The sequence below is a fragment of the Ctenocephalides felis genome, unplaced genomic scaffold, assembly GCF_003426905.1.
Source record: "Ctenocephalides felis isolate EL2017-DRISC unplaced genomic scaffold, ASM342690v1 CF-g0.4_SCAFFOLD_01886, whole genome shotgun sequence".
NCBI classification, from domain to species: Eukaryota; Metazoa; Arthropoda; class Insecta; order Siphonaptera; family Pulicidae; genus Ctenocephalides; species Ctenocephalides felis.
The window spans coordinates 22,193,803-22,212,081 of NW_020538040.1; the positions used below are offsets into that span (position 1 = coordinate 22,193,803).

The following is an 18,279-nucleotide window of genomic DNA, read 5'->3' on the forward strand; positions in this document are numbered from 1 at the left end:
CCGCGTTCTTTTAAAGCAGCAAGGTCGATGCTAATTGCTGCTTCGTGTATTTTATATGCATAGAATATTTGATCGAGAAAATGAATTGGATTTATGTATTATCTATGGTAAACAAGTGATTGAGAAACATTAACATTCTGACATTTGACCGATTTGTTTAACCCGCAAATCTGAAGACATGGTTATAACAAAATAATTTAAAAATAGAAGAAATTTATATTTTTGGACTAATAAATATGGGTGGGAACAAAATAGTGAATATTACAAAAAATATATCGAATGCACCCATAAAGCTATCCTACCCATTGTTGCATCAATTCTTGTAAGATTTTTGAATATTTCTATTACAAAAAATATTTTTATACTCTTTTATCGTTACAAGTTCTTTCTTCTCGTTATTGATATGAGTATGTAGTTTATCGATTCGATACGATGCGAATTTCATACGTCTTTGAACATCCTATAAATATTCAAGGAGATCATTTCATGCAACATTTTTGTAAAACACGGTGTATTATTTGCATAATAATAAACTCGGAGTGCGTTATATGATACTTGACGACATCAGATGGGAATTTGTCTTCTAAAACTAGTTATCAATAAATTTTTACATAAGGTAAATAATAATTTAATATTTGTATGTGTGCATTTTATATCGATTACGATTGTTTTAATCAGATTGGAAGATCAAATTATTGTTCCAATCTGCATGCTTCGCAAGAACTAATTGAGTAAAAAACTAGTGGTGCATTGGCATTGTTCCTTGAGCCAAATTGCTGGAACTTGGGAAAAAGCATTCAATTTTTTTTAGAGACGAAATAACGAAGTCGCATCGCAGTCTAACGGATGATCATTCCTACGGAACCCATAGAAATGTAAACAAAATGTATACTAGTTATTAAAATATCTATAAAATATCTGATATTTTGATATACATGTGTCTAATGATCATATTTGTCCGCCAAATTGCATTTTTGTTTACTTTTTTTTATTGGGTCTCCGAAACCGCTAGACCTGTGTACCTACAACGAAAATGTTTTTTGAATCGCACAAATCGGACGCTCCGTTCTCACAAAAATTGAATTACCATTTTTGGCACTTTTTGCTCCGTATCTTTGGAACGGCTGGCCCTGCCTTGTCCAAAAACTAACCATCACGTCTCCTTATAAATAGGGATCGAATGTTATTTGAATCATTCAAATCGGTTGATCCGTGTTCTCGAAATCGTCGACGAAAAATTGTATCCGCATATACATACACACACATGCATACGCACACACACGAATACTCACACAAATATACATCAATTTTTTCTAAGGTATGCCAAAATGTTCAGAAACCTTTGAAACTTTGAAGGTATATAAACAAAATCATTTTCGATTTTTTGCGATTACTATAACTTACTCTACATGATATATAGATATATTTTCAATTAGTGTATAATTCCGAAATATACTACATATTCGCATAATTGTCAAGTTTGTAGGGAGAAAACTTGAAAGGCTTCTATCGTGCTGGTTACTCCCAAAAATTCAAAATGTATGCATACAATCAATCTATAAGCATCATTCCATATTTATACTATTTTTCTTTAAAGCTACATTGTTATATACATTGTATATTATTTATATAATATATGACATTGTATATTCTATTAGTTTTGCAATGACTGTGTTTTTGCACTGTAATGCGAGTCATTGATTGCAAAAAACAATTTATTTTAAGACAATGGCAGTGTTGATATTTTTCATGACAAATCACTTATTTAGTTGCGGTAATTAAAATTTTCTTCGAAATCCATATTTTCGTTTCCTATATACAAATGCAACTTATATTTATATCTCATTTCTGAATTAATGTATCTGTTTTGACTCACAACTTCGGAATTCATCTGACAGATAAGAATAATTGACGTGTCCGATAATTTTCCAGATAGAAGCACTATCAGCGAAACAAAAATTATTCATAATTCTTAAACAGTGATTAAATGAAGAAGTGACTCTTGTTTTTTTCGCAATTGCAAGATACTCATTTCAAAATGTTTGCTAAGTGATGTGGTGGAAACAATGTGACAAATTTTGTTATTCATGCGAGTCTCGGTGTTAAGAATAAGTGCAGTGTTGGAAAATAATTTGTGTGGTAATAAGAAATTGGATTAGACTTCTATAAGCAAAAATGGTAGCCCATCAATCACCAGACAGGGGTATTCCTAGTAGTACTTTGGCAGCTTTGAGAGGAATTTTGGTGTCGTCTTTGTCGAGAGAGAATTTAAGCTCGATCGACAGGTATTCGACATCGAGGAGACGGGTGACTTTTCATGAAACATGTAAGTTTACAGTAAAACCTATAGACTTAACTATTAACTACTTATAATTAGTAAATTTTGTTCATCTAAACTTTTATTCTTACCCGGACGTCCAATTACTGGATCTACCAAAAATTTGCTGATGTTCCATGTAGAATAGGAGCAGATATTTATTGGTGGTGTTAATAGTTCTACTAGTAAATGGACAGGTTTTTTGAAATACCTGTTTTTATTTTATTATCTATCTGAATACAACGTTTATTATTTGTTAAAAAATGTTCCAAGAAAATTCATTGCAAGTGTACGATGCAATAAAGTCCATTTTCAAGTACGAATTATTCAAAATTTCAATTGTAAAATTGTATCTATTTTTTGTAATGTAAATAAATTATAATGTCTGAAATAAAAATTAAAAGTTATTTGAAGTAAAGTAAAAAATATTCTAAGACCATTCATTGGTTTGTATATTTCATGCAAATACCTAAAATATTAGGGCACACGTAGTATTATTGTTTATATAAAATATTTTGCAGGAGCAATAAAATAAATGTTTTAACAATTAAATGAAGTGTTTTTTAGTTCTTTTTACAAAATGCTTAAATGTAACAGCATGTATTTGAAATAAGACGTTATCTATTTTCCACTCGATTCATCTCACGTATATAATAGTTTGCTCCGCGTTTCAACATTACGTTAACTCTAATCCGATGGGAAAAGTACCAAAGGATATATATATCGAATTACACAAACCTGACTGGGCCTTGAAATAGAAGCTTTTGCCTATTCAATAAATACACTAAAGGCGACGAGACGTCTACCTATGGAATCTTTGTTGAGCACTTACCTAATTCACCTGGAATGAAATGAATAATTTAAGAGTATTAAAATGATAAAAGATGAACTGCATAAATGAACTATGGAAGGTAAATACCTTTTTGCTAATTGGTATTTGTAGTACCAATGGTAATAATGGTATATTATCTTAGGAGGACGTTTTTTTATATAGCCAAGGAAATGCTATATATAGGAGGATGGTCAACAAGACAGTTTTTTTTATGGTGATACATTTTTCACAGTTTTGTTCTTCTGCTCTTTGAAGCTTGTTAAGCCAATTTTTGATGTTTGATTTTGCTGCACGATTTCACTTCCAATAACAGGAATTGAATCACCGACCGATGTTGTTCGTTTTCAACTTTTGTTTTAAATCCGTGGACAATCCTGATATCGTATGGTAGAACAAAACTACAAATTCGACTGGAATTTTAAAACTACGAGTTCGAATTTATACCAGTCTTCCACGAAAATGTACTACAAATAGAGATGTTATTTCGTCTCTCCTGAAAATGAAATAAATAGTAGAACATTAAGTTAACTAAAACATAATATTAAAAATTTGTAATAAAATACGTAGTAAAATTGGGGTAAAATTTCCATTGCCTAAATTTTGAATGTTTTATCTAATTTTATTCAAGATTTAAGGTTCGTATAAGATCAGCAATATTAATCGAATTAGTCGAATCAGCAAACTAATTTATAAACGCTACTTTGATGACATTGCATATTCTTATTATAAATATATTTTATAATGGAAATCATTTTAAAAGCTCTGAACCACCTTTATTAAACTAATCATAAGTTAACTTTGTATTTTATATTTCTTACAGAAATCACTTAAGAGTTTTACAGTTTTACTTGACTTGCATTCCCATATTTTTTCCAAGATTTTTCAATATTTTATCAAAGAGGTGAATTAAAGTAACTTCATCTAAGCTTTTAAAAACCATAAATGTTGTTTTTTCTTTGAAATGTTTATGTAGTTATTTAAAATTCAGTAAATTTCATTAGTTTTCTTCTCTGAAGTAAGGTGCGCCGAGCACGATTTATTGCAGGCTTAAATCTTAGAAGGAGCAAAAGCAATTTAATTCTCGAGGCTTTTATACGATTCGAAAAACTAGATGAATTTAAACATCGAATAGGTATATAATGTGGCGTATATTGAAAAAATATTAATAAAAGGTAAATAGCATTTAATAAAGCCACTAAACGTCATATCAGCAGACTATATATTATATTCTAGTGTATTATATAAAATACTTCTAATTTTTTTTTACAAAATATGTATTAAAAAGATTGATTATTGATCTTTTCTGATACGTAAAACAAACATTCTTTGAGAATTGTAGATTTTATTTTAAATTATTACTTACAGAATTTAGTGCTAATATTTTAATCTAAGCTTTTTGGTTTTTCTTGGTTTTTTTATACTTGTTTTAAAAATAAGGATCAATTTATAAAAAGTTTTATGTTAATGTGACATTTGGTGCTAAACTTATTACTAACTTACTTTAATTTATTGCCTGATATACTTAAACTAAACAATGTGTTATTTGTAATAGTTTTTAATATATATTTTAAAAATTCTTATGTATGAAATAATTGCTAATATAACATATTGAAATGAGCTTTTATAGTTTTAACTATCACTATAGCTATAGTATATGTACCTTGAAAAGAAGTAAATAAATAAAAATAGTATAAATGGGCCCCATCAGGTTTTGGTTTTAGTTTTTATATTCGCAAAATAAAATATGTATATTCAAAATTAATAAATTTCGAGAATTTTTTTATCTCCTGTACTAACGTCTTTGCTAGTTGTGCAAATATTTGGATGGACACCAAACATCGATAAGAAAATATTTTATAGTGTATATCATTATCAACAATGTGAAATATTTAGTTTTAAAAAAACAAATGTTAATTTGTATTCAGATTATTTAGATTATCTACTAGCAAAAAGAAAAATAATACAACAATAAAAAAAACATACAAAGTATCTAAAGTGTGTAAATTGCGCTTCAGTTTGGTTGGATGGCTTCTCTTGTTGCCTAAATGGTTAGGATGGACGTCGATTTTCCTTTTGTAATTAGTGAGATTTGATCACTAACATTACTATATTTGGAGAACTGTTTAAGTCTTGCACTAACGTCTTTGCTATTATTGTATTTGAATAAACCACGAACCGCTATATGAAAATATTTAGTGTGTATTCAATTATCTTCTATCTGACATATTTATTTTAGATAAAATGATTCTTAATGTGTATATAGACCTATGAAAACTATTATGGTTAACAAGTATTACTAAAGTAATATATTAATCGATATTAAGTTTTTACTACAAGGTACATTTTCCATATTTTTACATTCTAGTGGATTTGTTTGACCTTTAACACTATCACCATTAAAATACCTGACCTGTAAACTTGATGCGCTCCTTGTTCCAAAAATCCAAGACAATTCAAAACTATGCTCACTGAACACACTGAAACATGTAAACACAATATAGTCTTTATCTACCCAACTACAATCATCATTTTGAAAGAAAAAATCAAGTTTTGCCGAAGCATACTTCATTCAACTAAAACAGAAGAAGCAATTTGGCATTCAATTATCAGCAATTATTTAGTTTTGTAATTTGACTTGTTAGATCACTTGAATCAAATCTCTCAAATATTATTATTGACTAAGTAAATGAATTCTTGATATAATTTTCTATATATTTATTTATTTAAACATTTACATCTTTTCTTCTTCAAAGTTCTCCATCACTTGTTAAATCGAGATAAAACTTTACAACGACGCGTCGCCATGAGCTTTCAACTTTTTCAAGTTCACGCAAACAAAAGCTGCACGTCCAACTATATGGGGGATAGTGGTGATATATATATATATATATATATATATATATATATATATATACGATATATATATATATATATATATATATATTATTTATTTATGTGTATATAATATAGTCGTAGCGTCTGGCTGGCTTCCAAGATCTATATTTCCGTCCCGCCTGCGGAAACGTACGAAATAGTTCGAATATCTTCTGCTTTAGTCTCTTCCTCGGAGTATTTCGGCATAACTCGTGATCCATACCTTTAAGAGTACACTTTTCCATTTATTTCAGACGTTTGAGTTATTTCCAAAGGTATGAGATAATATTAGAAGACATGGCGATATGAAAATTTTATTAATATTCGATATCAGTGCATACTAGAATAGTTAATAATATATTTTTTATGAGTTCTGTTATCTTCAGATTATTCACATCACGTATCATTTTATTTAGGAAGAAATTTTTTGAAAGAATATTGAAGATTTATATTGTTATCATCTCGGTTTATTAGTTTTCATCTGTGGCTTATTAGTCATCTTTGACTTATTTTATTTACGGGATTATGCACAATTTTTTTGTTTCTGTTATCTGAAGTTATATAGAGGGTGTCCCAGAACTCAACGTCAAGCCAAAACGGCGTAATAGTATTGACCGTTAGCGTTCTGAAAAAAAATAGAAAAAAAATATATTATGTATTTGGAAATTATGAGCTTTCAAGGGCAACATAGAACTTTGGCGAAATTGTGACAATTTATTGGTTATTGTGGTTAATTTGTATTACTTCTATTTTAATTAATATACAGGTTGTCCCAGAAATCAGTGTGTCAAGCCGACATTAGTCGTGGCTCATTAGTCATTGTGTAATAGTAAGTTAATAAAGAAAAAAAAATATCTTACGTTGTTTAGAAATTATAAGCTTTTAGGGCAACCTAGAGCTTTGGTGAAATTGTGACCATTTTCGGTCACTGTTAATTATTTCGGTCACGGTTAATTTGTATTACATCTATCTGAATTAATATACAGGGTGTCCCAGAACTCAACGTCAACGGGGTGATATATTGATCGTTAGCGCCCTGAAAAAAATAGCAAAAATTATCTCATGTTGTTTGGGAGTTATGAGCTTTTAAGTGCATCCTAGAGCTTTGGTAAAATTATGACCATTTTTCGGTTATTGTGGTTAATTTGTATTATTTATATCTAAGTAACTATATATAGGGTGTCCCAGAACTCAACCTGAAGCCGAATTGGGATTATAGTATTTACCGCAAGTATCCTTAAACAAATTAAGAAAAAAATTATCTCATGTTTGTCAGTAATGAACTTTTAAGTGCAACCTAGAGGTTTGGTGAAATTCTGATCATACTTTGGTTATTGTGTATAATTTGTATTACTTTCTATCTGAATTAATATACAGGGTGTCCCAGAACTCAACGTCAACCCGAATCGGGGTGAAAAAATGAGAAAAAAAATATCTCACGTTGGTTGGAAATTACCAGCTTTTAAGGGCAACCTAGAGCTTTGGTAAAATTGTGACCATTTTTTGCTTATTTTAGTTAATATGTATTACTGTAGAAAAAACTGTAACCGTAAACAGCAATTTTAGAACGACAGAAGCTAATTACACAATTTAGACAAGTTTTCAAGAATTAAGACTTTTTGTTGAACTGTGAATTAATTTTTTTTAAAATCGGTCGACTATGAGAGATCCTCCTTAAAAAAATGTAATAAAGTGTTTGGTGCCACGTGTCACCAAAAGTTGGCGCTTTTAATCAGGATTGCAAATACTAAAATACTTGATAGCTTCATAATAAAAAATTTCGGATAAAAAATAAGATGCTAAGTATGACATGATTTTTGCAGGTGAAAAAAACCGTTATTGTGTTATTCTTAGGTTTTTATTTTTTAATTCGAATTTTTTTTGTCAACTCCACATTGACACAGAAAAAATTGTATAAATTTTATTTACAATCAATTTCCACAAACTTCTTTTTTACCAACATTTACTATGGACCCTTAGCATTACCTCTGAGATCGAACTACAAAACTACCCTTAAGCTAAACTGCTTATTCTTGCGACAGAAGACACATAAATGCACCAGAGGGTGCATTTATGTGCCTTGGGTATCTTTTAGTTTGGAGCTCTTGGAATAATGCATTAAGGGTATTGTCATACATTATTCATTTTACTTGAAGCACTCGATTATTTCAGAATAATTTTTCATTTGCTCAAAGTGGTTTATGGAGACTATTTATTGCGCAATTTACGAGATGGGTTAAGTTATTAGGATAGTAACATTTTTTATGCGTTTTTTTATCTTTTTAGTCTTAATGATATTTATTTTGTCATATAAATTACATTTTGAGAATTATTCACAGTAATTTTTTTATTAAATAATTAGCAACTATGAATTTCTATGTAAAAGTAATATCTTCTATATTTTAATTACCTATCCATAAATATTAATCCAATAAAATCTTTGTACCATTGTTGTTATTTAATTAAAACATATTGTTAATTACTACATAAGCTGAATTTAAATCAATTCGAATGACTACAGTTAAGCTGATATTGTATATCACGAATGCTCGAATTATTTTAATAATTCATCCACACTATAAATCCGATGGAATTGTTTTTACGCATGGGTTTCTATGTGAAATTTATAATTTAATCTGAATTAAATTATGAAACCATCATGCGATTATTTCAGTCAATAACGGGAAATTTTATGAAAAATATTACGTTCAATCCAAATAGAATCGGAATCCAGAGAATTCGATATTATATTCATAGGCTATTTATTTAAATATTAGCGCAAAAATGTATTTGTCGGTATTTTTGCATTTTTCATCCACTTTATAATTAAAATTTGAAAATGTGGAGTTATACATATATTTTCATACTTTATTGCTGCATTGTTATTTTGAAGCAAAAAAAGAAAAGTTAGAGGAATTATATTATAATATGAATAATAATTTACTACTTGAGAAAATATAGTGTACAGAAATAAAAATTATAAAATATGGAAATGGTCATAATTAATGATTTGTATATGTTTAATCATTTTTAGAATATGCTGTAAAATATTTTTTGGGTACTGGAACACTGATATATTTATAATTTTTTTTCGATTAAATATGTAGAAAAATTTAATGTATATAATAGGTATTCAACTATTTGTATCTTTGTTGTATATTTTTTCAATGATATATATGAATAATTATAAAAAATAACATTTTTCGATAGTGTTTTCATTTATAATATCAAATAGATTTGCAGTGTTTACTTTGCAGAAATATTGATGTGATCAATATGTACTTTTAATTATATCGGTTGTTTACTATCTATTTTATGGTAACATTTTATTCAACTGGGATTTTGAATATTTCGATTTATATTTTAATAAATTCTGCCAATCTGTTTTTATTCAATATTCATTTAGTTTCGGAAACTAATTTACATAACTGAATTAATTTATATGAATTTTTGAATCTCAATTCAATTGAAACTTGGGTTGTCTTTATCTCCAATATATTAGCAAATTCTTCTGGTGTCTTGACCAATTTTCAATTTTCAGAGATTTTAACATATTTTGAGTTTAATCAGGATAATATAATAATTTATACAGGCGTCTATATCAGGCGTATTTTTTTAAAAAAATATCTACTTACTTCTTAAATATTTATTCATAACTTCTTAAAAAAAAACATAAAATGGTACTAAAAACTGCGAAAATGCTCTGTGGTTGCTGTGCATGGCATTTTAAATCGAAAACCTTACTTAGAAAACGCACCATCTTATCATAAGTCTATCTTCATGATGTTGCATGATAAAACATACCTGAAGTTAGATTTCATGTGTAAAACGCCTGACCAGTTTTTAGTACCATTTTATATGAAAAGCACTGCGTCACATAGCCTCGCCATAACATTGGTCTATTTCACGGAAGAATCGGTCTTCTCTCTAATTTCTGGTCAACAAAAAATCAGAATTGTGATTTTGTGTTCCTCTGTCCTTCGACACAGTTAGAAAGAAAGTTTGTCACGAATGCATGATGTGATGAACTAAGGTGCTTTTTGAATGAATTTGCTTTTCCTATTCCACAAGAGCGACGCAAATTGGTTTGCTGCTCAAAGTTTTATATGATGGTTATATATTTTACACCACCAAGAGAACTCTGACTAGCAAATCCATTGTAAACTTTTGAGAAGTTCATTAAAATTCATTATGGAAAACATTGTATTGTAAAACTCGTCTCGAATTAAGTTGATCCAATTTGAGTCGAACGGTGTTTACTGCATTACTCATTCTCTTATATAAAAGTTTAAATCTAATTTTGTATGAAAATTTTTATTTGTCTATGATAATTTAATTATTATAATATTTTGTACCGGAATTAACTGTTTATTTTGTTAATTGTTTTCAAAATGATTGTGTATTCATTGTTGTGTTGTTTTACTCATTTTCACTTTATTTATGTAGGAAGTGTAAATAAAGCTCTGGATTAAAATATATTAAAAACACAACATAGCAATGGTAGCTATATTTTGGTAAATCCTGTTGACATAGAGTCATAAACACTATAAATAATTTCAGATTATTGGATAATGACATTAAATAGTTTGGAGAACTGGGTAATAGAATTTTATGACCTAACCACTGCTAATTCCATTTTCACTATAAATCTAATTGTAAGTCTTAAAATCAAAGTTATCAAAGAGAGAATTCGACACATTTGACTTTTTTATACTAACCAGTTTCCTAAAATTACGGATTTTGTTCTGATATCAATCAGCCTAAAAGTTGAAGATCATACTAATTAGGGTTTTTGTCGGTTTTTAAAAACCGGTTTTGAAAACCGGTTTTTTGGCGAAAATTATGGAATTCGAAAACCGGTTTTTTAGTAGAAAAAGTCGGGGTTTACTGTATAAATGCAAAATGACAAATATGGCCAAATATACAAGATAGATGCAAGTGTTTTGATTCTTGGAACCATATCGATTCAATAGGATTTGGAATCTCATCAGTCTGCTATGTGTTATCTTTTTGTCTAATGTATATATTAATTTAGATTTGTATACCAGTGTATACATTAATTTATATCAGTGTGACTTCTGGAAGAAATAACTTCTCCTACATAAACTTCAAAAAAAGAGTTTTTAGCCTTAGGAGCCACAAATAAAAGAACGAAGAAGGATCAAACAGTTAAGCCTAGTTCGGTCGCAAGTGAGAGAGTATTATCTATTTCAGGAAATTTTGTGACTAAACAAAGGACACTTATAAGTAACAAATCGATAGACGTCCTCAGTTTTTTTTTATTCATATTTTATTCAACAAAAAATTAATTAGAATTTTTAAAATTAATTAATTAAAATTGCTCGGAATAGAAAATACTCGGGGTTTAGCTTAATTGCTTTTAAAATTAAAATTGATATTGACAAGTATGTATCAACAAGAATCTAATATTTTTTATTATTTTTTTAAATTTATTATTTGTTTTTTATTTAAAAATTTTATTTTATTCGAAAACTTTCCTTTAACTATCATAAAAAATATATCTACTGTCATAAAATATAAATATATATGATAATTATTTTCAAAGTTATTTAATACAGATAAGCTATTATTTTTTTGTTCCACTAATTAAAATTAAACTAAATTTGTTTATTATTCATAAAATAGAACAATAAATAAATTCACTCTAATACTGCTTTAAATTTGCGGATAAAAAATTTTTGTTATACAGAATTTCCGAGAAAAAAATGATTTTCTATATAAAATTCGAAAACCGGCTAAAACCGGTTTTCTGGTAAAATTAAAATTCGAAAACCGGTTTTCTAAAATGTCGGTTTTTGTATAAACCTTAATACTAATTCTATACTCGTTCAACTTCCTGAGACATCAGTTTCAGGAAGCTGAAGAAGAAGATTCAAGAAGACAATACTGACTTTACTACATCTTTAGAAAAGTGAAACTCATAAGAGTGACAACTATTGACATACCAAATTTTGGCACAATAATTTTATGTGTGTGTTTATAAGTGTGAGTCAATGTATTGAACTAAATTACCTTATATGAGTATTGTTATTGCTGTTAAAAAAAATAAAAAAAAATCAAGCAGCCAATTCAAAATTCCAATAAGGAAAACAGCAGAAAACATCGTTATTGATCAAAATATTATTGCGTGAGAAAATTCATGAACATGATGGTTTCCCTTTCTCCCCTATTTTGATTCAGATCCAAAATACATTCATGGTGTATCATACTCTTCATTAAGTATTCAAATCAGCCCAATTTGCTTTACGTCATTCATTAATGAATCAAAATAGCATCCCATTCGATGTTTAGTGGAGCTTGTATATCGACTGTCATTGTGATAGCTCTCCGTGTTCACAAAGGCAAAAGTTTTTGATGATTTATCCTCTCATCTTGTAGAAAATCTGTTCATCTTATATACGTAGCGAGGCCCATCAATCTTTTAAATAAAACCCGTTTTATAGGTCCTTTTTGTGACCGCATTCAACACCAAGCGTCTCTGTTCTGTTCATCAATTCTGGTGACAGACGGCTTCTTCCAATCTATTCCTGAATTAATAGCGCAATGTTGCCCGGATCGATGCTCGTGAGGGCGTAGATTAATTTTAGAACGGCTGCCAAATTGGAAATCACCAGGGCGATATTTAATAAAGATTATGATCGGAGCGATTGAGATAGAGGAGAGTAACGGTGTGAATATAAAGGATTTATAGGATAGATATAGAGAGTAAGGTGTTCAAAATACAGTGGTGCCTCGACTTACGAGCGACCCGACTTGTTGAGTGTTTTGAGATACGAGCTGCCAAAAAAGAGATTTGTTGCTTCGACATGCGAGTAAAATTCGAGATACGAGCTTTGAGCGGGTAAGAGTTTTTTTGGAAAAATGTTAACTAAAAATGAAAAATATTTTATGATAGTGAATTATTTTATATTTAGATATTTTAATTTTATTTCTTATATATAAAAATGGATCGCAAAATGTGTTGGTAAGCGCATAACTCAACAACGTCTGGACCAATTTGGCCAATTCTTTTTTTAAAATGTTTGTTGAAGTCCAAAGATGGTTGTTACGGCGAGAAAAAAACGAATAATTGCCAAGAAAACCTTAAAAACAGCCCTTTTCTTCTTTAATCGAGTAGGCAACGCAATTTGTAAAAAAAACAATGATCTATGTCATGACATTTTGTGTAGTTTTTGATAATCTAATTTTTAATATATTTATACAAACATAGAAATATCTTTCGAGCTATATTGGCAGCCAAAAACATTGATGTAAAAGAATTAAATTTCAAAGTTCAAGAACAAATTACAGGCGAATCAGTTGATTCGGCAACTAACCAAGACGATCCACCGGAGTTTCTAAACTCACTGGATTTGCTAGGATTGTCACCTCACAATCTTCAATTAAAGGTTGGATCGGCAATTATAATGTTGCGAAATATCGACCAATCGCGCCTTTACAACGGCGCAAGGTTAGCGATAAAAAAAAACTACCAAACAACGTGATGGACGCAACTATATTGAAAGGATAGTATAAAGCAGAAGATGTTCTCGCACCGTGCATCCCAATGATTCCGACTGATGTGCCATTTGAGATTAAACGACTACAGTTTCCAGTGCGTTTATGGTATCATTAAGTGTTTGTGGTATTAATTTGGAAAACCCATGTTTCTCACATGGAAAATTGTATGTTGTCTTTTCCCGTATTGGAAAACCATCAGATTTGTTTGTCTATGCGCCAGATAATCAAACAAAAAACATCCTTTATCACAAAGCACTACAATAAAAATTGAACTGATTTTTGAATTATGATTTACATGATTAAAATTACTTATTTTTAATTGCATATAGTGTTTTATTGTGAATAGAAAAAAGGTAGGTACAAAACACCGCCACATTACAAATTTTTTTGACAGGACGAAGTCTGTCGGGTCGGCTAGTTCATAATAATTGTGTGGTAACTACACGAACATATATATCAAGGATTATTTTACCATTTGACATTTTAACTTTACGTTAATAGTGATTGTACGGGTAATTCGATTAACATATTTTTACTTTTACACAATTATATAATTGTGTAAAAGTAATAATATAATACTAAATATTGTTTGCTATTGATATCACTGATAAATGTTGCACTCTAAAGTATTGTTATTTCAGGCTCTGGAAAAACCAGATTAAATGTATTTCATTTCGTGTATTTTTCGGTATGTATATTCTTGATTGCCGTAATTCCAGGCCAAAGATTGTCGTAGCTAGAAATATGATCCCTTACTATTCAATAAATTATACATTTGAACTATTCACACTTGAAAACAATTTCATTATTATGTATCTTTGAAGTAATATTTTTGTATTTTCTGGAATACTTGTTTCTGCATTATTTTGACTCGTATACCTAAAAGGTCATAAAACTGCCTGTGAGACGAGAAAGCGACCGCTTCATTCCCAAAGCAAAAACGACAAAAACAGTAAATGTCTGCACGAGTTAACAAATTTAATACCAGTTTAGGAAAGTCGGATATGACGAAATCTCTGACACAACTTTGCTCGGATTCACTCCGAGGGTGGAGTTGTATCGGAGTGATAACTCCAAAGTGAGCTACCCATCTCTAATATGTACTGTATTTAAACAGAAGGAGTTGATAAAGGGTATAACTCCAGCTTAGGGTCTTACAATAAGTTATAAGCAAGCTTTCTGAACAGTTCGAACATGAGAGTTCTCAACAAAACATATCTAACTCATTTCCACAATATCATGTCTGGACAGGGAAAAACAATTAAATTCATATATAGTAAATTTATTTTTAATATTCAAAAAACTTATCAAAAACCACAGTGATGGAACGAATTAACGGCATTTCAATGTATTTATATGGAAAAGGTGCTTCGAGATACGAGCGTGGTTACGGAACAAATTTAACTCGTATGTCGAGGTACCTCTGTATATAAAACTTTATTTGTGGTATAATGATTTTCGAATAGATTACGTGTATATACAACAAATATTTTTCCGACAAGGTCGTACTGGTCGTAATTAAATTGACTCATAAACAGTTGTAGTCATAGTAAATGACGCATACAGTACGACCAGATTAAATTTTATAAGGAAACTACATATTACCATTTGAACGAAATCATTTGTTGTGAATTAGACAGACCTCTAAGCATAATTATAAATCCCAACAGACATACCTTTGTGACATTTATATATCTTTTTAAAATATGTTTGAACCTATCCTTCTTATTGTTAATTTATAATATTTAACAAGTTTCCCATAGCTGGAGGTGCTAAAATATTAGCATTCACCATAAGTCCTTTTAATAATATGAAGGCAAGGCGTCTTATTTCGAAACAATCAAGTGTATTAAAATAAATAACATTTAAAGATGAATCGAATTAGGTGTGTTTATCGTCTTTTGAATTATTTTGTGTTGAAATTTCTGAGAAAATAATTAATGTTCGACATAGATTTGAAATCATCATAATAAAAAAACATTGCTTTATTGCCAGTTTTGGATAGTTTATGATTTCATTCAACTTTTGACATTTTTTTGTAAAATGTCAACGTCTCAACATTCACTCACTCATAAAATTTTTTAATAAGAGGCTCGAAAAGACACCATAAGTTCAAAACTGATTTTTTGCAACAGATATGACAACTATTTCGAATTACACATCTAAAATATGTTTATTACTGAATATAGTCTGTTTCAAGAGCATTTTAATAAATAAATAAATGATTCACGCATTTAAAAAAAGATTAACTTTTGCACTCGTCTTACCGCCGCAGCGGCGGCGCAATACGAAGTTTTATATTTTTGATCGGACAACATTTTTAATGCATATTGTGAACTAATATTTCAAATACGATTAATATTAAATATTTTCATATTTTGCTTAATTAAGAATAAGTTTTTTTAACTTTTATAATTTTTAATTATCTCTCAGCAGCTCTTGATTCTTACAAAAGTACATCATGCGTATTTATACAAGTAATGAAGTGTAATTCTTTCTCATCTCAGAGAAAATGCAACCGGGATGACATTTATTGCGATAAAAATGAAGAAAAATATTAAGTGTCTCTCATGTTGTGACATGAAATGCAATTAATATCTTGCTATTTTTATAAAAACGAGGAAGTAAACATAAAGCAGGCGCACGCGTTGAAGCAAATAATATAAATTTGACATCTCGAGCGATCATCTACTCTAATTTGGTTAAATGTCGGAAACAATTTTCTTCTGATATTTATGGAAGTGTATTTTCAGTTTCGAAAACGTAATTGAGTTTTCTTATATGGCCTTAGGTTGGTTCAAATAATATTTGGATTAGGAGAAATTTTCTGAAAAGTCCTTTATGATTGTATATTATTAAGGTATTTCCTTGTAATTGTATCACTTTCACTCCTAATGATTAGCCAAATTTTTTAGAGTTTTAAAAATTGGCGTTTTATTTTTTATAGAAGTTTTTTGGCCTCCTGTTTACGAATTAGCCAATTATATAATTAAGATTACCTTACATTTCATCATTTATTATTAATAATTTTACTCTCATCTAAGAAATAACTAGTATTGCATGGAATCGTGCCTTAAGGCAATTTGCTAGAACTTCCTGTACCAAAAATATGTTTTTTAAACTTTGAAACAAATGAGATTTTTGAGAATTTTGGAAAAACTAGTGGGGCGCATGGCATCGTGCCTTAAGGCAAATTGCTGGAACTTCCCGTACCAAAAATTATTGTTTTTTTAAAAGATTAACATTTTTGAAAAAAAATTTTTCTGAAAAATTAGATTTTTGAGAAACTATAATTTTTTGACAAAAATTTACTTTTTTTTGAAATATTTTGGAAATACTGAACTTTTTTTCAAAGCAATCGTACTGCTTTAACTGCATAGAGACGAAATATCGAAGCGGGTAAGCGCCGCGCCGCCGTCTAACGGATAAGCATTGGTATGGAACCCATATAAATGCAAAAAAAATTTATACTTATTGTTAAAATCTCTATAAAATATCTGATAATTTGATGTGCATATGTCTAATGATCATTTTTGACCGCCATATGGCTTTTTTTATTATTTTTAATTGGATCTCCAAAACCGATAAAACTGCCTTTCCATAGATTTAATCAGTTCTTCATCTTGTCAATACAAGTAACATGTTTTTTGAATTATTAAAATCAGATGTTCTCTTAAAAACTGAGTTACTCTTTTTCGCACTTTTGGCCCCGTATCTTCGGAACGGCTAGACCTGTCTTTACCAAAAACTAATCAGCACGTCTCCTTATCAATAGGAATCAATACGAATTTGAATTATTCAACTCAGTTGATCCGTGTTCTCGAAATCGTCGACAAAAATTTGTATCCGCACACACACACAAATACACACACGCGCACACACATATATCTATTTTTTCTAAGCAATGCCGGAATGTTCAGAAACCTTTGAAACGTAAAAATATATAAAAATTAGCATTTTCATTTTTTTGCCATTACTATAACTTAGCCTAGGAGAAGTTAAAAATTGAAGGTTTTAAAGTGTAATTTTTATTTTTTATATACATTTATTGATAATGATTGCAAAATATTAAAAAATATGTGTAAGAAATACTTGGGCGGCTTGTTGGCTCGTACAGCTGCGGAAAACACTCTCGTAGCGAAAAAGTCATAATTAGCAAAACTCAAAATTTCAAGATTTCAAACATATATACCTGATGTTGTAATCTTTTTTCATGCATATTTATTACAAATTTTATTAACCTCCCGAAGGAGAAGTTTGTTTTTATAAAAAAATTCGATTTACTTTTTGAGTTTGTTTTCTTGTTTCAAGCCATTCTAAATCGAATGAGACCAAATTTGGAAGAAGTATGTGTGTGTGTGCGTAGGTGTGTGTGTATGTTGACAGATTTTTTTATTATTAATTTTATACACATAATAATTATTTAGGTATCAGAAATTTGTCTAAAGGTTTCATACGCTACTTATTGAATTAATATTCTGTAAATTAATAAACACCACAAAATATTTTTAATTATGAATTTATGAAAGTACCCAACACGAGCTTTTGCCAGTAGTTGTCTGACCCATCAGTTTCCGCATAGGTTCGTGTTCACGTGCCTCGTTCGGTTATCCGCGAAGCTCGGAGAACAAAAGCTCTGTGCTTTACAAGCTTCACCTATAGTGCGAAAGTTCCCGATAATTTAACATTCCCATAGATCACACTATTGTCCGATCGAAAAACCCACCGAATTGAA

At 29.5% G+C, this 18,279-nt stretch overlaps 1 protein-coding gene across 3 annotated transcripts in view; it reads left to right on the forward strand.

Moving 5' to 3' along the window:
- The window catches only part of LOC113378096, a 490,250-nt gene that overhangs the window by 306,459 nt on the left and 165,512 nt on the right, over nt 1–18,279 (forward strand). Inside the window, exons 1-2 of one of the 3 annotated variants that reach the window (XM_026618613.1) lie at nt 1,728–1,774; nt 1,933–2,326. The exons of 1 other annotated variant lie outside the window; for it this stretch is intronic. In XM_026618613.1, coding sequence (XP_026474398.1) covers nt 2,176–2,326 — 151 coding nt within the window. In that variant the 5' untranslated portion in view covers nt 1,728–1,774; nt 1,933–2,175. Of the gene's footprint in view, nt 1–1,727; nt 1,775–1,932; nt 2,327–18,279 lie in introns of those variants that run through there. One more of the 3 variants, XM_026618614.1, reaches the window with a different exon arrangement.